At 33.8% G+C, this 24190-nt stretch overlaps 1 protein-coding gene across 3 annotated transcripts in view; it reads left to right on the top strand.

The window, feature by feature from the left end:
- The window catches only part of LOC117235011, a 346097-nt gene that overhangs the window by 264884 nt on the left and 57023 nt on the right, over positions 1 to 24190 (top strand). For all 3 annotated transcript variants that reach the window (XM_033496632.1, XM_033496633.1, XM_033496634.1), the window contains one exon: positions 18263 to 18493. In XM_033496632.1, coding sequence (XP_033352523.1) covers positions 18263 to 18493 — 231 coding nt within the window. The remainder of the gene's footprint in view (positions 1 to 18262; positions 18494 to 24190) is intronic.

The raw sequence follows: 24190 nt of genomic DNA on the forward strand, positions 1-24190 counted from the left end.
AATAAATTTACCACACGCGTTGCTACAAACATCTAGTTTCTTCAATTTCTTGCAGTTAAAAATATTTTGCAAATGTTGCAATGAACAACAATCAGATAGCATTCCGTTGGGTAAATTGGACGAATCCGATAATTTCTGTACACTCTTCACTGACAGATTGAAGATTAGTATCAACTAGTTAAAAAATAAATTATTGACCAGTTCCAAATATTTCTCTTTAATTGCTGCATTTAATCGATTCGACTGAGAACAGCATTTATGTAAATTAAGAGTTTTGTTATTTAATTGAAATTTATCATAAACAAGTCACTTCCAATTTCCGATACACAATGGAGCTCAATTACGATAGGAATCTTTCGAATAATATTCGAATAATCAGTTATAGAAAAAATGATACTTAATTTCAGATGTGAATTTTGTCTGTGTATGTGAAAATTATTTTCGATTTATAGCAGCTTAAATTGAAGCGCGAATGTTATTATCGAAGAGCGATGGATGTAGAGAAGAAACAATGATTTGATTATAATATTCGTAAACAAAGATGGTTCACGAAACTACTTTACCATTTAATAGATAGATAATAGAAGTTTCGAATAGCATTATAACACTGAACGGAAGCCATTAATTCCAAGTCCAACATGAACACATAGACTGCAACATGAAACTGCAACTGAACTTATATGACTATTAAAGTTCCGTATAACTTTCTACAGAAATTTAAGGCGTTTAAATCAAATCCACCAGCAATGAACTCCAAGTGATCGATAACAGTATTTTCAGCTCGAGTGAACATGAACAAATTGTTGCTGCTGAATTGAAGTTCCGTTAGAATATCTTATTTGAACATTTTAATTATCCATCTAATGAAATTGGTAGATCGATAAGTAAAACGTTTAAACAGGAGATTTCAATTGGAAACATTTAAAATATTGTTAGTTGTTAGTTGTTAAAATATTGGCAAAATTAATCTGTAAAAGGTATCGAAGGTGAAATTCCATCACACGAAAATACTATCCCGATGTTATTTTGTAACCATCGCAAACAACGATCTTTCTATTTTTTATTTAATATCGCATAGCGATGAAACATTTAAATATACATAGCGTTCGTTTAATTCTATTCATCTTTATTGATCTAAAGTGAAAAGGATTAGTTAAATTTTACCGGTAATAGGATAAATCTAATTTTCTTTGACGATAGCTTTCAAGAGTTAATCTAGCAGCTAGTTGCTTATTTTCTAATATTAAAGCTTTACGTAAATTTAGTTTAGAATATCGAATATGTAAATTGATCGTGTCGAAAAGGTTGGTAACTAGATCTTTAACCACGATAAAGAGCTACTTTACAAAATACCACCACCGAACTGTTAATAGCTTAAATGCACAAAGCTTCGTATGTGCTCCTACCGTAGTTTAGGGTATCTAAGTTAAATCCAGAAGCAATTAATCCAGACTAATAACGGCCACTTTGCAAAATGTGATCATCTAACTATCAATAAACCGATCATCACGTGTCAAACTTTACGTCCAACTTGAAGCATCCATATCAAATTCCTCAATGAGTTTCGATCCTTAATTGTTATTTATACGGTGCAATTTCAGCTGTACACCTTCGCAACATCAAATGACAATTTCTTACTCGCGCTTCTTTTAGCTGCATTTACCAATTTTTAGCATTTGAAGAAGAAGTTTAATATGAAATCCTTTAATAATAGAAAAGCACGATCGAGTGAAAAACGACCTAAAGAATGCTGTAAGGTAAAGTTGCAAGTTTTTGAACTGCGCGAAATAACTAAAATTGAAAATCACATTTATAACAAAGACTTTCAACTCCACTTGTAAGAGACACCGATAATTTCTGACTGATTCAAGTATATGTGTTCTGTGATTCATATATTCTCGCATAATCATGTATTTAAAAGCACGTACATATTCTCTCTCTTTCTTGGCTTCTTATAGAAAAATAAATGTTAAGATCTGTGTTACGTGCAGTGGCATTTAAGACGTGAAATTTGTAGTATTATGCCGTCTTATTTTTGGAACGCGCTGTTTAAAGATTCCAAATTTAAACGATAAACAAATCCTTATTCAAACTCACATTTCACGCAAACTATTCAAACCACATTGAAGAGGTTGCTGCAATAACTCGAGTAAATCAACGGAAAGCATCTCAAAATCGTCAAGTCACTGTTTCAACCTCCCTATAAATTCGTAGTCAAATAACGTTCCTAATAACAAACATTTGCGCTCTTGAATACCAAATCTATACCTCTCTTTTTTCTTCCAATAAATATAATGCAATTGAAATATCGAACCTGTCTGGCCTTATCTCTATGAACTTTTCAATTTCTCAACGTCTGAATTCAGACAACCGAACTTCTTAATCAAATCAATCGATCGCAATCCTCGAATCTACCTCGTTCTACCCTACCACTCAAACCACCATCGATCATCACCCGACAAATTACTCATCAGAATAATGCCTCAAAAAAAAAAAAAAAAAAAAAAAGGAAGAAAAGTAAACTCTCTGCTTAACTTAAAAATCTTCGTTTTCAATTAACCCATTTCCAACCATCGACGATAAGTCGTTTACCCAATCCACGTAAACATCACTAGATCAATTAACTTGCTCTAGCTCGGAACATCACCTCAGAACAACTATAAAATACCGCAACCGTCCAACAGGTCATGATATCTTCTCCTATTGAGCATCGAAAGCACGAATGTTTCGACGAGGTTTGCGCGGTTGGTTGCCTAAATAGAATCGACTGGAACAAACTAGAAATCGGTTGGTCGTCGTCGAACACAGTCCGCGAGCGATGTAGCGCACGGACAAGAACAAATCATGATATCTACTCGTACGAAGCATCGAAAGCACGAATGTTTCGTTCAGATTTTCGCGGTTGGCCGTCTAAATAAAGTGGACTGGAACGAACTGGAAATCGGTTGGTCGTTGTCGAACACGATCCGTGAGCGGTGTGGCGCGCGGGCAAGAAGAGAAGCAGGAAGCGTGCAGAGCTACCGTCGCTGATGCAATTGACGACCTTGCAGCGACTCCCTCCGGGCGTTCCGCAACACGAAGTCGTGTTTGGAGTCGGCAGCAGGGGAAAGAGGCGGTTACGGGTTGGTCGGACGCGACAGAGAGAGGGCAAAAGCGTCGGAGAACGACAGGCTGAAACAGACACACGAACCACACGGAGAAGCAAGGAGGGAATGGTCGTGAGTTGGAAAGGCAAGTTGAAGGAGTAAAGAAGTAAAATAGGGAGAAAAAGAGGGAGACGGGACGAGAGAATACAGGGTGTCGCAAAATATGTAGGAAAATTTCGAGGGTACAGGAACGAATCGGTGTATGTCAGTGATACGTTAAAAATGTCTTATACCGTGCAAATGGGGATATTTATTTGTTCGTTGCCAAAGGTTTCAGTTGTCGAAACGGTTTATTGATCACGACATAGTCGTTTTGATATAGCTACAGGAGCTACGAATCCTGAATTAGATAGGATCATGGCACGTCGGTTGAAGGATTTGGCAATGAAAAGCTATTTGCGATCCACATAAATCATTCTTAACGAATGACTGACTTGTACTTATTGGCTTTTAAGCTCTCAATTTATAAGATCGATTGTAGGTACCGAAAACATGAGAAATGTCCATTAACAAGAATGTCGTTTAAGGCTTATTTTTCAAATTGTGCAACGCTGTTTTTTCGTTAGAAATTATATTAGCATAAGAAAAGAATCTTTCTTCGATCTTATTCATATTCTTCGTGTTTCTCATTTTAATGTAACAGTCGAAATCCTACCTATATTCTACATCGGTCAACGAAAGTATCATTTGAACACTTACCATAAGAAACTCTGATATATTGGTGTATTGTGTGTCCTCTATAAAACATCTTGAAATTTCATTGACACTATGACGAGACACAACTATCATAATTGTATATATTGGTAAATTCTGAAAGCACTCTGGAACCGCCCCTATTCGTAAGTATCAAGACACAGAAAATATGGTAAAACCTGTGACAGACTATTAGGAAATCGTCGTCAATCCTTGTTTAGCTCAGACTGTAATGAATCTATAAGTTCAATGTTGCAGTAAAAATGCCAAAATCATTGAAATATGTCGGTTTTGTTTATATTCGTATCTACGTATTAGGTATCGGATTATAGGTGTACCTGTTAGATATTCTGTTATTGCGTTATAAACGTTGTGAATGCTGTAAACAATTCCATACGTCGGATTCAAACTTTAGGGTATTTGATTCATCTCAAATTCTTTCAACGTGATTCAGATCGAAGAGTTGTATAGATGCTAACATATTATCAATTCATTAGTTACCTCCAAAATTCTTATAAGCAGTTTTCACAATCTCATGCTATGTAGTTTCAAGTGTTATCCCGTACTAAATCAACATACGGATGTCCTAATATTAATGGCCAGGGATGTACACATATAGTAATTACAATACATTTTCTACAAATGTATGTTTAACAAAAATATATCATGCACATAAATATTAAGGATGGTTCCACTGAATATTCAAGCTTACTAATATAATGAATAATTAACTATACATGTACCTTTATGACCTCTGTCTGAAATATGTACATCCGCTAAATATCTTGTTTTTTCTGTGTAACGTACATTTTCAGATATGTTTTAAACTTGATCAATGTAATCGTTATAGCCGAATCTCATTACGACGTTAATGAAATTCCAGAATGTTTCGTACAAGACACGTACGTGACATGTTCATAAAATATCTCTACAAGTAAGCAACTGTATATGATTTGTTTCGGTTGGTGGATCTCAAAGTCAGAAACCTGAAGCGTGAATGAGACGGAGAGAAAGGTTCGGTCGCTGATTCATTGATGCCAGTACATTTCTACCGTAAAGTAGTAGAGTAGAGTTTTCCATCGTTTTCTGATTTCGAATCAACCCCATAAACGTTACCCACACATTCTGTGACACCCTGTATAAAAAGGGGTAGGGGTCGAGGAAGAAAAGGACGAAATCGAAGCAGTAGAAAAGGATAAATAGAAGGGACGAAGAGGATGAAGGAGAAGGAAGAGGGGGATGAGTAAAAAACGAAGGGACGAAAGAAAAAAGAAGTGGAGGAGGAGGAGGAGGCGAAGGAGGAGGAGTCAAAAAAGAGGAGGCAAAAAAGCGTGGAGAGGTAGAGAGAAGGATGAACGGAGAAGGTTGAAAGAGGGTTGCATGTTAGTTAAAGAAGGAAACGACGAGGTGAGACAGGAAAATGAGGAAAGAGAGAGAAAGAGAGGGACGAGCTTACGCAAGATTCTCCCGCTTCTATATTTACTGTAAGAACCGACTGGTCTCTCCGGCAGTTTCTCTTTGGTATCCCCCGACGAGCCAGTTTTACGCTTCGTTTTCATGATTCATTCCTGTCCACCACGTGGCCCAGTCGACGACGCTTCCCACGACGGGCTACTTGTTCGAAGAACGACCGCGACGACTTTGTAGGCCAAAACTCGTTACCCGCGCGTTGAGTAAATTGCACGAAATACCGAGAAACTGATGAGCTCTCCCAATGGGAGGCTTCGACCAGCGATCTAGCCAATTTTTCGTAACATGATCGACGGACATCGCGGAGACAGGCTTCGTCCTCGTTATTGACGCTAATCAGTAATCTAAATTTTCGTGATTGATTGGTAGTTTGCGCGAATTTATTTTGATTACCTTTTACATAAGTTTTATATGATAGTTATGAATATAACTATGGTAATAGGTTTGTTTATGGAGCGCATTATGGAGTACGTCTTTTAAAGGGAATTATAGTTGTAATATTTTTAAAAGAAACTTTAACTTTGCGAGCGTCATACAAGTATTTACTAAATTTATGTTTTTTCAAATTTGTTAATTTGATTGTTTATGCTTCGGGCGACTTTGTAAAAACAATTTTAGACCTGTTTTCTGTTGTGGTTTCATCTAAAAAATTGAAGGTATTGTGCAGCAATTAATCTTGTAGGACATTTTCCGTTCTGCAAATTTAATTACTTCAGCTAAATAATTGAAAACAAGTTTATCCAGGAATAAATTGTAAATTGAGGTCTGGAGATTTTTACGAAATTAAACAAAAATTATTTACTAAATAGAAATATATTTTACGAAGATCGTATAGAATTATGAAAGAAATAAATCTCGATGAGATATCATAATAATAATTAGATATATTAACTGTCGATGCTGAGATGTTTTAGAATTAATAATTGTTCGTAAATTTTTCAAACTTTTATGTCATTATCTCTTCTATAACAAATGTTTTGCCTTTCACAAATCTCGGTATAAAATTTGATATACGCAATATGGGTAATAAATATTAACCAACGTATATTGCAAGATATACATTAGCTTGATACGTATGCTTTTAATCAAATTAAAATTTTCATATCTTGCCAGAGCGCAGAAAACACGATGCAAAACAATATTTACCTTAATAATTCAAGAAACACGAAAGCTACACGAAGAATACAGCTTAAAATAACTGGAAAATTTCTTTCTCTAGTAAAATAATTAATACTTTGTGAGTAAGTTTCATACCGTGCCAACAAAATATTAAAAAGAATTTTACATAATTATATATCTATGCAAATAGGTAATTCGTAGCCATGGCGAACTATAAATAAACCACAAAAGCATTTGCAAAGTTCAAGACAGCTATTAAAACAGTGTGTTTTAACCGGGTTTATTCCTAAGTGATTATCATGCATTTGCATATGGAGGAATTCTTAATAATCGCTTTAGGTACCATTAAATTTTTCAGTTATGCATATCATCTAGGTTAAGCAATGTGGAAAAGAAATGAGAGCAAGTAATAAAACTTCATGTACTCGTTCGTTAACCGTGCAATTTTAAAACCGAGCCAGATATTGTTTTTAATTATCCGGCTAACATAAGCAAAGAAATATGATTATACAATATATCGGAGAATGCGAATAAAAAGCCGACTCGAAGAGACGTTCATAATTACGCGAAATGTTATCAAAAATAACTTTAATTGCTTTGACTCGATGAAACAAGTGCATAATTATTTTGAACCGTAATCGTACTAATGAAAGAACAATGATATAGATAAAAAGAGAAAAACAGAATAAAGAATATGCAGATAAATATATGTTGGAAGAAATTCCGAGCAAAATTTGATTTTCTACAAATATATTATGGAACTCTAAATAATTCATTTTTCATTTCTGCTATCAGAAAGTAGTTTTAAATCGAAAATCATAAATTCGTACTATGTTGCTTTTTAAGTTCCTAAAATTTTTCAAATTGTTCAACATATAAATGACGTTGTTCTTGATTTAATTATTATTTTATTAATACGATCATTTACTTATTTCGAATAATAATGGCAGGAATACAGTTATTAGTTAGTATTAGTTTTAGTTAGTTATGTGATAATTAACATTCGTGTATTTAGTGTTCATAATAAATAGGTCAACGTAAACATTTATGCGGAACTACGGGATTATTACTTTCCCATTCAATTGATTCATTCGTCAAACATTTAATTGAAATTCATATATCAAACTCTGAATTTCTTGATAATTTCGACTTCAAATGCCAAACTGTACAAACAAATTCATCCAACGCTTATACCGCGTTGAGTGCATCCTCGTTCTCGTTCCATCACGAACTAAATTCAACAAATCAAAATTATTTTAATAAGACTTTTTTCGATCGTAAAAGTTCAATTTTCATTGATTTCTCTTCTCCGTTTTTAAATAAAATTAATCTAGTTATAAATAACCTAGTATCTTCGATTTTCAATCTCCAATCACATAATCAAATTCAACAATAATTAAAAAATTAAAATTATCTCAACAAGACATTTTGCAATCACTCTTCCATTACTTCAAACAAAACTTTACGTTATTTCTATTCCCCGTTTTCACACTTTATACATCAAACTCTAGATTTCTTGATCTCCTCAATTTTCTATTTGCAACCACGCAATCAAACTCATAAACAAATCCGATTTAATTTAAAATTCTTCTCAATAGCAAAAACAAAACTTTCCTCGTTTCCAAACAAAATTTACCATCAGCCCTCGAATTTCTTGGTTTCTGCGATTCGCAATATTCAACTATACAAACGCATCAACAATGGATCCGAACAAGAGTTTCGAATCAAACATTGTTTTCCTTCGATCACGAAAAATGAAACTTTGATTATTTCAGATAAAACCTTCCTTTCTTTCTACCGATTTTCAAACAAAATTTACCATACTTAATCATGCTAATCTCTTTGGAACGCAAAATTCATCCCCCCTTGAAAATTCGACAAAAAATTACGGGATAATTTTCCATCGTTGATTTTTCGAGACAAGCGAAGAGGTAGGTAAACGTTCTATCGCGAGTGACTTTAACAATCGATCGAAATTAATTCAACTGGCGATCGATTCGCGAACAGGTCGATGTCGCGGCGTGAAATCGCACGGGAACTCGTCTTAATAAGTTTTTAATTCGCGGAGTATTAGCATCGGTCGGCCGGTTTTATGGTCGGTAAATTATGGTTTCATTTATTCAAAAGGTTGAACGCGTGAAAGGCCGCCGGCTCGGTACTTAAACGAGCTATCCATATTCCGGTGCACGTATATTTTAAATACCTGTATAATTTTCGTAGCTTCGGCTTGGTTCGCCACAGAACGCTGAATTAATTTCAACGGAACGAAATTTCCGCGTCGACTTTCGTCCCTTTTTCCTCGATGAAACACACGCGTCGCCTGCAGAGGTATGATTTTCCCGATTTTTTCTCGCAGAAATCGTCGAGCAGCACGCGTTACGCATTTTTTCCTCGATCGTAGTTTCCCTTGGTTTTTTCTTTTCGATTTTTCTAATTCCTGCTGTTTACGGAACAGTTGAGTTAGGAAGAATTGCTCGGCAAAGATCTAACTGCTGTAAATATCGACCGTAAGCGACAAATGATGTTAAACAGATTCAGATTTACATGTGCACATTTAATTCTAAATCTGATCCAACAACAACTTCCGATATTTGCAATTGCCGAATTACCGTTAAACGCGTTCCTTTCAGTTGCCCTAAATATAAAGAGTCCCGTTGCAAATTCCACATCAGAGAAATTCTAAATGGAAATTTCAGTAACGGAAAACAAATGTCAATTTCGTCGTGTCATTTTAAATGACACGGTGTTGTATAACAGGATTTAATCCCCGTAATATTTTCAATCTTCATTGTCGTCTAATAACCACACATGCGTGGCTAATGCGACGTTAAAATCTACGAAAAAAGAAAGATCTCCGAGCTTTCTTCTTTTTCTCTAATTATAGTTGCATCAACCGTTCGCGCGAATTATTATATGACGACGCAAGAAATGAAAAGTTAGGATTGTACTAAGTTGGCTGGAATGTAATGTCGGCTTTTGATTAAATTAAGAAAACCAGTCTGAAGTAATTAATATGTCACGGTTTACGACGAAATTATTTTATAATTTAACATTAATTAATAATAAATTAAATGATATTAATGTTTATAAAACACTTGATTCACGTTCGAACTTAACAGTCCGTGTAGTTCGAGCAATTTTATTTGTATTTTAGCAAAATTGGACATGGAAAATGACGAAGCCTGTTCTTAACTTAATCATGTTACACGTATTTGAAAAATGTGTAAATGTAATTACCTGGAATTCTCTTTCATCTTCTCTGTTCTACAGATACGACACCATGGGAAATATAAGGTATTGGTAAGGGAATAAGGGAAAAAGGGAAATATAAGGTATTGGTTCCATCTTTTCACGTAATTTAATAATCCTCATGTTGATTTATCATATATTTATCTTCTAAATTCTCCTCAACAGCGCTATTTATATCGAATTGCTATCGGTAGACTCTTTCATTGGAGAATAAAATTTTCTATCGTTAATGTGATATTGCATACATAATTCATATGTGATTTTCTCTTGAGAAAATGAACTAATTTTATGCCTCGACTCTCCTCAAGTCTCTTAGGTCCCAATTCTGCAAATTACAATTTGATCGTGTCTTATCGCAATATATGGTATCTACATTGGTTTTATAGAAATTATCCTACATCGTCTAACGTTGGTTGCTTTTTATCATTTTTTTTTTTTCTTAAATATTTTCTTGTCTCTTTGAGAGTTTGAAAATTTTAACTCGAATCGTTCGAATTGTCGTATATGTTTTCTTTCGAGAGGATGTAACAGGATGACTGGGAAAACGGAGAGGATAACGGCAGGTGCTTTCCACCGGCGAACTGTTCGCCGAGGACGCGTTTGTTTGGGAAACGTCGATGAAGACGACGTGCACGGCTGAAAGGATTAGCTCGTGATCCGACGGTTGCCAGATGAGAAGTTGCGAGCGAGCGTCGCGGCCCGACGGTCTTTCGTCCTTTGTATTTTGTCGACCATGAACTCAGTGATAGTATCTTTCATCTTCTTTCTTTTTCAAATGTCTTCATCTATTTAACATCGTTCGCCATTTATTGGTGTTCATTGTAGATTCTTTGAACGCAGTATGATTTTTGTGCGCAATTTTTCTGTGGTTAGGTTTTACAGTTATGCGCTGTGATATTGATCGGATATTAATTTTATTTTTATTGAAGTAATTTAAATATGTGTGATGACGTAATTTTCAGTACACTCTTATTTATAACTAGGAAAACATATGATAATTAGTTTTATTTATTTTAGACAGACAGTAGTCTTAAGAAATTTTACAAAATGATAATTAGATACATAATAGTAATGATTTCTTTGAATTTTGGTGATGATATTTATTACTGGATGTAGGAGAAATGCGGAGTCGGAATTGAGGAAAATATAAGCTAACGAATGAAACGTACGAAGTATAGTCTGTTATTAGGCTTCCTTCGACAATAATTTTCACGTCAATTTTAGATATTGAATTTTTATATTGAATAGTATAGCCTTATCTCTTTGAAAAAATGAATGGGGAATTATTTGAAAGGCAAATTAAGAACTTACTAATAGTTTCTTTTTAGAAAGTATATTTTTCAGGAAAACATACCATCATTTTCGAAGTTCATGCTTTTATTGCAAATTTCATATGGTTAAGTATTTAGTTGTTGAAATATTGAAATTATAAGTCGATTATTAATCCCTTGTATTACTTTAACGGGTAATTTAACATTTAACGTCATTTTCTTGCAAACGATGATTTCAATAAATTATTTCATCGAAGTCAACTTAATTTCCATGGAGAGCATATCGAATCCACAAATTTTGCATGTAAGCTTATCAAGTTTAGCATACGATGTTTCGTCTGCCTTTTCGATATTCTATAAAACCTTGAAATAATCTAATGCTTAATAATTAATTATTCGTTCTAACAATCTCTTCATTTGTTTATTCTAAAAAATTCATACCTCTAAAAATTTCTAAAAAAAGAATTATCTTCGTGTGTGACTATATTTTTCATAAAGGGAACGACAATAATTGTGTACGTCTTATTGCAAAAAGAGGAAATTCGAATAAGTGATCGATAATCGTATTATGAGATTGAAAATCAGTTTAGCTGTAAAATACCGGTGTAAACCGATGAATAATTGAGGATTGCAGTTTGGCGTGAAAATCAATTCTAGTTGAATAGACTGTTTTGCCTTCGTTTCTATGCTGTTCCGTTCGATGCATACAGATTATTTTATCAATATTATTCATCGAAGAGGATTAAACTAGCGAGCGAAGGTGGAAAGGAAAAAAATAAATAAATAGCTTTGCTTTTACTTCATTTAACGCTTATCAATTGGCAGCGTTTGTCGAGGGAATTTTCGAAGGGCGGCGTTGAATAAAATTTTCAATTTCAACTGATGAATTGAATTGGAAAACGAGACAATAAAGGAAGTTTAATTTTTTGTGAAAAAGTTCATTGATAATACCGCGATTGAAATTTCCAAGTTATTCATTTATTGGATAACGTATCATACACCTATCGATGACTTTTTAATTTAATTGAAGTTCAACATGTTGCGGCACGTAAAAAAAGATATTCCACGGTATGGAGAATGATTTTTATGCCCCTTCTTTTTGATTGGGTCAACATTTTTTTTACTCAAAAGTTTATTACGTTATTAATTAGCAATCGCTTCTTTGCATAAGAAAATGGAAAATGGTAATTATACATTTATCCATAAAATACAAGATATGATATAAATCTCTGTCATAAAATGTAATTCTCCATGGTGTAATGTTCACTTACGCGTAGTTAATTCTGCATTGATAGAAAAAACATTCGACGAAATAAAAAAATAAAATTCATTTATAAAGTGGATTAAGTAATACGTGATAAACACTCGTCAATTATATTTATTCGAAAAAGGTATGCGATACAAATGGATCGAAATATCTGACTCGTTGAAGAATACGATGTTATCAAGTGGAATTATAGCGTTAATAAATTAATACAATTCTCGTATCTGAAAACAAAAGCAGTTTATTTATATTAAAATGTATAATAACATGAAATACATTGAAAGTACACATCGTGTGTTTCCTCATTCAAGAAATTTACGATCTACATAAATTTAAAAAATTCCTCTTTCATTACGAAATATGATATTATCGATTAAAATATCTAGGAGTCTCATTGTAAACTCGTATTGGAAAACAATTATTGTAAATATATGTACTTTAGTAAATTTTCCAAACAAGACTAAGATTTAAATGCGCGCCCAAATAATTTCTCATTCGTTGTAAAATATTAATGTAACGACCCATAAAATTTTAAACAATTCGAGAAATTTATACAAGTTATTTGTATTAAATAAATTCCAAGTAAAAATATCTACCATCTTATTTGCTAAATTCATGATTTTATATACTGCGATTACAATAATTTAGATTATTTGTTGCAAGCATAATTTAATTTAACTCGGGTAAAATATTAATTTTACCGTAGATGAGATGATAGTATCGATTAAAACGCCATTTCGAAAATTAAGCTTCGACGAGGGAAATTTTTCTCCTATAAATATCTTTCTTCTGAATCTTTAATTTTTATTGAAAAAGCTTTCGAGTATTTAACGAACAGTTGTATAATGTATAACAGTAGAAATAATTAATAAGTATCAGAGAACTGTTTCAAATCTTTTGAAACTCTAGAATAATAAATAAATTAGGTTTGACATAGAATTAAATATTAGACTTACTACAGATAATTGGTAAACATTCGTTAAAAAACATACAACCGATTTTCTCGCTGACATACACGCCATCCACAATTGGCGAGCTGAATATTACACTTGTGCAAGTGGAGATATTAAACATTTGGATTTAATCACTGTGTTTCTATTCAGAAAAATCGATCCTAAATAAAAGTTGATCTCATCTTGTATATATTATAATAGATCTTATGGATTGTACGCAGTCTGTTCATCTTTGTATATTAAAATTTACAAATCTTATAAATGCATAAATATTCGCAGTTCGGTTATGACTTCACTCTCGTTTTCGTGACTTGAAAAAAATACAATAAATTCTTTACAGCAACAAACGTAAAATTCATTATTTATTATTATGAGATTTTATGAATTAGTTTATGAGAAATATCAATGAACTACCTCACTATCATTACGATTCTCACCGAGTCAGTTAATGACAATTATTTACGATTAAATCGATTCAACGAATTTCTTTACGATTTTTTTGAAAAACGCGCTATATTTTATCGAATGATCGCTATTGGGTTGGCAACTAAGTGATTGCGGATTTTGTCAATATCACCTAATGACAAAATCTGCAATCACTTAGTTGCCAAGCCAATATAATGAGAAACCTAAAAAAAACCCTCTTGCAGGGAAAAATAAATAAATTGGAAATTTTCTAACTTCTACAACCTCGAAATCGACGAATCGGCGAAAATCCTCTGATTTCGAAGCGAAGCACGATCGCTTTAAATACTTAACATCGCGTTTGACGGAGAGTTAAATCGCTCTCCCGGCAAATCCTTCAATTGTCGAATTAACGCGGCACCGAGTACCTTGCGGCCGGGTTTAAGTTACGCTCGTCCTCCGCCTCGACGCATCACGAGTAACGAGATTACCGACAAACAGGTAAACGCGTTCTGGATTCTAGTTAACGCGTAAATAGGTTACAGCTTCGTGGCAGTGCTGCCTTGTTTCATCCTTTCCTCCTTCTTCTCCTTCCAACACGCGTAAACACCACTGTCTAAAATTATTGGACTCTGAACTAAGTCTTTGGGTTTATCACGTTAAAGGAACTCCTTGCATTCTCCTTTAACTCAAATCTGTCTATTAACCTTCCAAAGGGATGAATGGTGGAAGGTAATATTACACTCGAAGATCATAGAGGAAAAATACGTCGAACGAACAAGAATTTAAAAATCGTTGAAAAAGTTCACTGAGATACATCACACGTGATATAGCATCACACAGATCACGTGTTACATTTTCTCACTACACAATTTAATTTATTAATTAACGATTAAATACTCTATCGAGCATCCCCAAAGCCACTGACACCGAAGTCCACGATAGCGTCGCCTAATCTAAATCCCAACAGGTTCGAATTAAACGGAACCTCAATTCGCTTCAATCGTTAAGCAATGTTGCACGAAAGCTGGCCAAATCGCGGATCTGGGCCATAAAAGTCTCGTTCCAGCCGAGAAGTTATTGGTCGTGTTGTTCGGGTCGTCGCGAGGTGAGCACAAAGAGCGCGGCGCGGAACGACAGGACGAAGCTCCTCGGAAACAATAGCGGAAAGAACGCGCTCGCCGGCCATAATTCCCTTTACTTTGTGTTGTGTCACAAAGTGCTGGACGATATAAATGTTTTCATAGGCGGTGAACGAGCCGAGCTGAACGTCTGTACGACGTTCACGCGAACTTTACGCGGACGTCGCGCGTCCAGCCCCTATAAACGTTGATATCGCGACATGACATTTCAGCGATTCAACGGGACAAAATTATTTTACCCGAGAAATATTAATTTTTGTTAGTTTTATTGGATTTTCTGCTCTATGGTTTTACTATATATTTTATTCTAGTTTTGCTCTCAATTTTTATATCTTTCGGTTGAATATTAGCCAGTTGTCTGGTTGAGATGGCTGTCTGGTTGAGAGCAGCTCATAATTTTTATCATTCCACACTATTTCGTTTTGTTTTCTAAGTTTCTACATTTTTAAGGAACTACAAATCGAATTGCGATTTATTCGTAACGATTGTTTAAATGAAACGTCTTAAAGAGTACAGTTTACTAATGCTGATTTCTAATTTAATGTTCCTTATGGTTGTAGAAAGTGACGTTTAAACCGTGTTTGCGCATTATAGATTTTGTACAGTGTTCGTGAATTGGAAAATTAAATTACAGAGAAGACTGCACGACGCAGCGCCTGATTTTCTCAGAAACCATAGGATTAAATCATATAAAATCATATAAAATTATATAAAATAGCAGTGAAACTTTTACCAATTCGCAGCAATCCATATAGTTTGGTTTGAAACGGCTAGATTACATTCGTTCAAAAATTGATTATTCTTTACTGTTTCGGTTATCAAGAGCCATCAAATATTTACAATTTTTCGGTACAAAACTTGCTGGACCAAATATTGTTCGTCGGTTTGCAGTTTACACGAACCTTGCAAGCCGCATCGTCCAGCTTTGATCACCAGCTTAAAGCCTGATTCATACTAACGGCCAAACGTACGGTCAGATCGCGATCAATCAAAATCGAGGATTTCACCGAGGCGTTCACACCGAAACCACCAGAAACAATCAAACCTCGTCGCAATGTCTCTCACTTTTATTCGTTCGCTCGAAGAAGGAACAATATCGCTTTTCGACTGTACTTTAATAAAAGTCGCGTTAATTTTAATCCAGCAGGATATTGCGTTACAAATTATTACAAAGAAACGATGGTCCTCGATATATCGAATTAAACGCTCGTCCTTCATGTTCCTTTTCGAATGTTGACCACGGCCTTTTGATCGCTAACAAACCGACGCCACGGTCAACAGATTTTCATTTGACTTATTACTGCGTATGTTCTCATTGGATTACGCGTACGTGTAAGCGATTTGGATCGATGGCTGATTCGCCGAGATCTGACCGTATCGTTGTCGCTAGTGTGAATCCAGCTTTAATCAAACGATAAAATCAAGATCGTCCTTTTTCCCCCGTTGGGCCCCGCGATAGAGACCGTTGCCCGTGGAATTAATGTCGGCGTTACTCACGCAGCTATTGACCTCGTTGCGAATCCCTTTTGTCTCGACGATCGCGAGACGCGAGAGGATCGGCCGAGTGTTTTTTAAACGCGGCGCCCGCTGGAAATTCGACGGAACGGAAGTGGATGGCGCGAGGAAAGGGACGCTGGTGTGCGTTGAATATTATTGTGACGGTTGAATTGTGCTTTGCGCGGAACGAGTGTTGTGTGGGTAATGGTTGTTAAATTGTGAGGCTGGAATTTTTGTTTTTTTTTCTTCTGCTTCTTTCTTTTTTTTTTTTTTTTTTTTGATTCGTGGATGGATGCGTTTGAATCGAAGTGAATGGAGTCAGGGAGGGGACGTTAACGCGCAGTTTAAGTATCTATTGTGTTGTGTTAATAGGAAGATATGAAATGTGTTATTAATGGTGACGTTAATAGGAAGTAATGCGTTGGGTTGAATAATAAGTTCGTTTGCATTTACTTAAAAGAGCATTTAATATCATTATTTTTAGATATCAAAAATTTACAATCAAGAATGTATATATTATTTTGTTTATTTTGTTTCCCGTAAACTTAGTAAATGGTCTATTTACTCCGTCGCTGTATAACTCTTTATTTTTTTTATTATAACTTTTTTTTTCAATTGTTTAATAATTTCTTGTGGAGAGAATTCTCTCAAAATTCAATTAAAAGCTAAAAGTTTTCTTTGAACATTCGAAAGTTGCTTTTATTTATTTAGTATAATTAATCGTTCGAAAGAAATGGATTTCAAAAGACAAGATTCTGTTAATTCAGCAAATGTTTCTCAGTTAATTTATGCGAGTTTGAATATTGCACATGGTTTTCGTTTTGTTTTAAATGCGAAGAAATTTAATTTCGTTAAAGCTATTTGAAATCCTAGCATTTCTCACCTCGGATTTTTCTGTATATGCTTCATATTTTTGTAATATATTTAATATTATTATTAATTTTCGAACTAATATTTTCATATTTCCTCGATACACCACTGACGGTTCAACGAACTTAATATTCGATATAATACTTGTTTCTGAACAGATATTTTTATAAGGTTGTTTCAGGAGTTGTGAAACTTTCAATTGATATTAATAAATAGTATTAATAAAAATAAAATCACGTGCCTTTCGTTCTATTGTAGTTAAGACCATTTGAATTTTACTCTGCAAGTTGTGAAATTACTTCTTAAAAGAAATATTTCTTAAATATACAATGATGTACGCGTTAACGCGTATATCAGTGCAGGGTTGTAACATAGCAGCGAAATATCTATAATCTGACATTTTACCTGCGAGATTTCTCAATTCGATAGAGATTGAATTAGCAAAATGTATTTTAAATGGTCGTCAGCAGAGTAGAAAGATTCGTGATAAGTGGACTGCGGATGTTTCAAACAAAAAAAAAAAAAAAATGTACAAACTACGTTATAATATGTAAAAGAATCTGCAAGTATCTGAAAGTAGAATACTCGTGATAACGTTTAATAAGTGAAACAAATCTCTATTTAAATGATGCAACTTCAACTTACAGTAGATTTATCGTAACAGCGAGGGTAATACAGTTTTAAATAATCGTAATCGCTATACACAATGTCCCAGTAATTATGGTACAATCGAGAAAGGGGTGATTGCATGTGAAAAAATTAATAAAATTATTACGTGAAAATATAGAGGAAAAATAATTGAGAGATACGTAGAGTAAAATTATCCATTTCATAGGACGTCTCGTTTCCAAGAAAATCAAGTTTGTAACATTTTTTCTTTCACGGTTTCGTTTCCAAGACATTCGACTCGTTTAATCAAAAAGTTGCTCGATACATCGATACACGCAAACTTGAGAAATTTTCAAATTCGATATTCTCGGAAACGCGACTTCAAATGAAAGAATATTGTTCCATGTCTTTTCTATTTTTTCATGTAGAATCACCGTGAATGAGTATCGACGATAGAATTTACATTCGTAATACATTTTTTCTTCGATGTAGCTTCTTATATTTATACAAAAGTTTTTTCTGAAATGTAAAGTGAGAAGATACGACTATAGTCGACTCGTTTTACAAATTTTAGGAAAGACGAAGGCGGTGCATTCCGACGCCGGCTGCAGTAGAACGTTGCCAGTCGCCTCGTCTTGGAACGGACAGGATGCAAACTGCAATGGCAATAATAATGGGGGTAACAACTTGGTAAAGAGGGAACCTTTGGCTTCGGTGCCTTGTCAGGTTGCCGAAGTTTCAACTTCTCTTCATGCTACCACCACTTCCGTGAAAATCGAACCTGTCCCACCGAAATCAGAAAATGGTAAGTTTTTATCATTGGCAATTAGTGTCAATTAGTATACAGTCGCCTGGAAAAGTCTCGGTACATTTTTATCGCAAAAGGGACATCTTTATCGAAGTAAATTATATGTGGTATAATAACATTTAACGTATATTTTATTTTCTAAGGAGGAATAAACAATGTGTTGCAAAAAACCATCTTTTTACAGAGATTAAAATTGTCTCAATAAAAAGAAATAATTGAATAAAATAAATCTTATAGTTTGTCGTTTGTCGTTATATTAAATGCATTAATATTGCAATGAATTTTTCTGGTATTTTATTTAAAAAAAAAATAGCTTTTATATAAGGTGTATAAAGACTTTTGAGGATGGCTGAGAGATATCTCGTCTTTTGGGATTTTTTAAGGGCATATTTTTATGTGGTACATGAAATAACAGAATGAAGCGTTACGATAATGGTTTGAATGATAATATGTATTTAACAAAATGCGTGTACGAATTCTCGTGTGTGGATAGAGAGGTATTTCTGAACTTCGTGTAAGATTTGAAAGCGATGAAAGTGAAAAAGGGAACAAGTTATGAGAAATGTGTGAGTGACATTCGCTGAATATACGCAGGGGAGTACGAATAGGTTTGACTACACGAATATAGAAGAATTTACATACTTGGTTGGACCAAGCATAATTTTCATAGTCATCTCAATTTGCTTTAGATAAATGACATTGGTAAAATTATCTATTTTTCTCTAGAACTCGTGAATCATATCTAATGTAACACTTGGGTAAGTTAATAAAATAAATCAGTAGGAAACAGTTTTATTAAAAAGAATTCTTTTGATGGTATAAAATCTCGCGTTTTATACTTCTCACAATCACCGCCGAACTAGATTTAACTTTCCTTGTCACTTTTGTTCAAACATAATTGCTTCATTCGAGGCATTTTATGTGGAACTTTATCGCTAAATTTATCTATGAAATTTGCGAATTGTCTACTGTCATATCGTCGGTATGTTTGAAACGTGAAGCATCTAAAAAATTGGAAATTTCGAAATATTTCAAGGAAATGACTCTAAACGTGAACTATCTATATTCTGGAATTAATAAAATCGTGCTATTTTATAACCAGAATGTCACAGTTCAAAAACTATTTTAATCTATCTTTTTTTTTAATAACAAACAATATAATAAACAGTATTTTACTAAAGTCCCTTGAAATTGAAACCCCCTAACTCCCATTACTCGAATAGTAAAAGAAGAGAATTGTTTTCATCGCTAAATGATCGAGTATTTTCTTCGAGTTACTTTTAATTTCCTAAGAATTTTACTCTTCCTTGTTGTGCCAATTTTCCAACAAATAATATAGTATTTTCAAACTATTTTACTTTCTACGAATAACGTTTGTAATTATCGAAGTATAAACTTGAGAAACTAAACTAAAATGGGAAGAAAAAGATAAAATAAGAATCAATGAAACACATGCTATCAAATTATATATAACGTAGATACTTGCATGTCGTAGTGCAAAGGGTTAAATGTGCAATTAATCGCAATTTATTTTTTTCACTTTGAATTTTTAATTACAAACTTATTAATGATAATTTTACTTATCCTTCGGTTATTATTTTACGTCGATTGTCGTTCTGTTTGTGCAATTACAGTTACATTTATTTATTAATATCGTTGAGAATTAGATAACTGAAAAGAAATTATTTTTTTCTTTTACAAATTGTTCTAATTTTATATATAAAATAATATGATCTATAGTTCGAACAGCAGACTTCTAGAATGACGCAACTTGCGAAGTTGGAAATTTTTTACGCGAGTTTGATCGTTATAATATTACCGGTGATTGATGATACACTGGCGTAGTTTTTAATTGGAGTTTTGGCAAGTTCGCGATGCACAGGTTTTAATGGGTTGTTAGAGGGAACGCAACGAAATCTTTGATTTCGTTTTGCCGTTGGTCGTGAAACTAATTTGAGGGCCGTGAAACGAGTTTCTTGCTCGATATCTGGATTCTGCTTTGCTTAAAGTAATTCCGTAAGGAGTTTCAAATAGAACTGTTCGTTCAATTCGCGTGGAAAGTTTCAGGTCGCTTCAACGCGCTATTGTATCCGCTCGAATTTATACCTCGTTAATTTACTTTGCTACCCTTGCTGCTTTGTTCGTAAAATAATCCATTTGATTTTCACGATTAATATTCGAAGGTGAGAGAGCGTATGAAATATAGCAGATGAATGGATAAAAGGGAACGGAATAAAATTTCAAAGAATGAAGGAGAAAGAGAGTTTAACTAGGTTTATTAATCCAATCCTATTTGTCGCAAGTTTCGTTACGATTTATCTTATATCACATGGTTAAGTAAATTTTGATACAAAGGTAATTTGTAAATAGAAAAGTTACTACTATAGAATTTTTTTATACGATTACGTGGATGGTTACCTGAAACCAGGTAATTATGGAAAAAAATTCATTTTTTCAATGCCAATAGTAAGTCAATAATTTTTTATAGCGAATATCGAAGCGCATCGACTAATGCATAAGAGAACGTACGATTTTAGTTAAAAGACTGTTAAACAACTTTAGCCGCAAAAAAGTTATTGCTACCATATTATAGCCTGTTCTATGCTGAACAATTTTCGTTAGTAAAGATTTCTCATATTTCCAAAGGCAACAATTTCAAAGAATATTCAACAGCTAATTCTCATCGGACCACCCTGTATGTATATTTATATATAAATTATAATAACGTAATATTTATAACAGAGTAGAATTGTACGAACGTTCATGAAAACCAGTATAATAGCTCCAAAAGGAGATTTTCCTCAGAATTCGTAGTTCCTTCGAACCCTTTTCTTTCTCGAGCTTCCAGGAAAAAGCGATCGGACAGCTGTTGCTGTGCACACGAGGCGTGACGTGGTCGTATCGTAATTAACGATCGTAATTCAAGCTGCGTGTTATCTTTCGAGCGTCTTATCCCGCATGGACGTTTCTCCAAGACATTATTCAATAATCGAAATTAAGATCCACAGGAACGATATCCAGGGCTATTTCGCGTGGGTCTCGAGCGACTAAGGATACGCGAACGTTGTTAGCGTTATCGATTAGCGCAATTAGGACGGGAATACCTGAGTCGTGTGCCCCTGGCTGGATAATAGCGAGTTTTTATCAATGGCAGAATTTTACTGCGACGCTGTCGGGCATGTAATTAAGCGATTTACATTTGAACGGGAGGTCAGATCGTTTGCACTTATCGGAAAGTTTGCCTCGTCGATTTTCCACTTTTTTCCGCGACATCGTTGTTAAAACGGACGTGAAAATATTATTCCTCGTTTCGTGCAAGTGTTGTTTGAATAAGATTTTTTCGTCTTTTCTTTTCCTCCTGCAGGGTTTTACACGGTGAACCGAGCAGAGTGCGAGAGAATTACAAATTTCTAGCGTTCAGGGTTTCGAAGTGGTTTTGGAAATACTGAAAATTGTGTAAAAAAGAAAAAGGAAGTTCAGCTTTCGATCGATTCTCTCCGAGGTGAATATTTGATGCGACTTGTTCAGACATTTTATTCTATTCTATGAACATTTGGTACGTTCTCGAAGTTCTCTCTTCTTTTGTTTTATTGGAAATGTTAAAATATTGTCAGTTTCTGGCGTAATAAACGAAACTCCACGTACGTCCTCTAAATTGGAAGTTTATTGACATTTAACTAGATTCTGACAGTCATGCATTTATGAAAAATTCAAAGGCACAAAAATACGCCGAACATATATCATAAACGGAAATGTACAAAGTATCCGGAGTATAGTACTGGCTATGACATTTTAATGGATGAAACAAATCTCTGTGTAGGTTTCGGCACTCTGATCGTATTCAAGATGATCATCGTAAAATGCATAAAATTGCACTTAACCTTTTGAAACTCGGATTCAACGAAACAAAATTCTATGATAGAGGTAAAAAGCGAATAGTTGTTAACAAATACATTAGCCATTATCATAATGTAAATATTAAATACATGATTAGAAAATAACTAACTAACAGACAACGTGAACGTAATTTATGTAATATAAGTAGTTCTTAAATATACTTCAGGAAAATGTGAAACGAGAATATAAGCGATGCTTTTCTTCAAGGTTTTAAATTAGCACAATCAGCAGAACGAGTTCTCTATGGATATAAGGAATCATGGAAAATATTACGATAAGTTGGAATTCATTCAAAATATATGGTACGATCACGCAGGTTAAATATACACGGTTACTAAACTACGAAGAATTTGCGGGTCATTAATAATTTGAGGCACAAGATGATCATCCTTGACGTTCATTAGTAAGAAGATAAATATAAGATACAAACGAAGTATGAAAGTGGAGCATCACGATCGCAACACTAAGATGTAGTGTAATTCGCGAAAACTGCACGCTTCGCTTTTACAATAAATTGTTAAATGCTAGTTTCGTCGACAAATTCGTAAAAATAAATATTCTTAAGATTTACATACAAGATATAATAATTTAGTCAATAGAGTATAGAACATATTTACATAATCGCAAAACGTAATGACAAAGCAACTTTAAATATAAAGTAAAATGTAAAGTAGTAGAAAATGAAGTATTTAGTTATCGCTTGGATTGCTTGGCCAGTTACTCTTTCCTACCTAAGTGTACGTTTCAAAAATTGTTATTCCATGAATGATAATTATTATACTGTAAATATTTATGCGTCTGCATGATGTTTAAAAATGCAAAAATGCATAGAATGTAGAAGTAACTCACCTCCCCCCACACTTTTATATCTCTTCCTAAAGTCTGACTCTTGAAACTTATAGTGCTTTAAATTCTTGCGTAAAATGTTCGTAAACTGATAATATTATCTGTGATATGAAAGGTGAAAGTAAAAGAAAGACAATTTAATTGAGTTTCAAAATATATTTTATATTTATATTTTATGAAAATAAGTCATCTCTGGAACATCAGCGAAAGGCCCTTAACGAAAATCATAGAAAGTCACTCTTTGGTAACATTTTCAGATCAGAAGTAAATAAACGAAGCAGATTCTTCTATTTATATACGAAAATCAGACGCATATTTTTTCTTTCACACGATGTGCACTCATCGTGTGCTTTTTATGAGATATAATGAGATTATAATCTTTTTTCGATTATCTTCTTTTAGGCTGTGGAACCATAATTTTCTCTAATCTTGTAACTTTTAACCTACATGTAATTTACTCGTGTTTCACACCTGCAAATCTAGTAGATGCTACACATGACACCATTAATAGCTAGATGTATTCGTTGTGATATGGAAAATCATGAGGCGGTCATATTAACATCCTTTCTTTGGATAATACGGAAAAATGCGAGTATGTGTAGTATACAAGTATATCATAGAGTCTATAAAGTATTCTAAATACACTATTAACTATAATGATAAAAAGTGAAGTAAGAAAAAAAAATAATAATGACAATGCGTGGAAGAATATTTAGAGGAGAAAACAAATCGTCCGCTTAAGTTCGATTTTTCCAATTCGTAAAAATTTCCAACCTAGTAATCACAACAATTTAAAGGTCTTAATATATCACTAAGTCATAGATAAATTTTATACAATCGAGAAATAAAATCACGTTTCATCATAAATCGTGTTACAACAATTTTTTTGGACTTTCTTTGCAATTGCTTCTTTTATTCGGTCAACTACAACTTCACAAATTTCTCTCTTAA

This window comes from Bombus vosnesenskii, unplaced genomic scaffold (genome assembly GCF_011952255.1).
Source record: "Bombus vosnesenskii isolate JDL3184/JDL3185 unplaced genomic scaffold, Bvos_JDL3184-5_v1.1 scf7180000013314, whole genome shotgun sequence".
NCBI lineage: Eukaryota > Metazoa > Arthropoda > Insecta > Hymenoptera > Apidae > Bombus > Bombus vosnesenskii.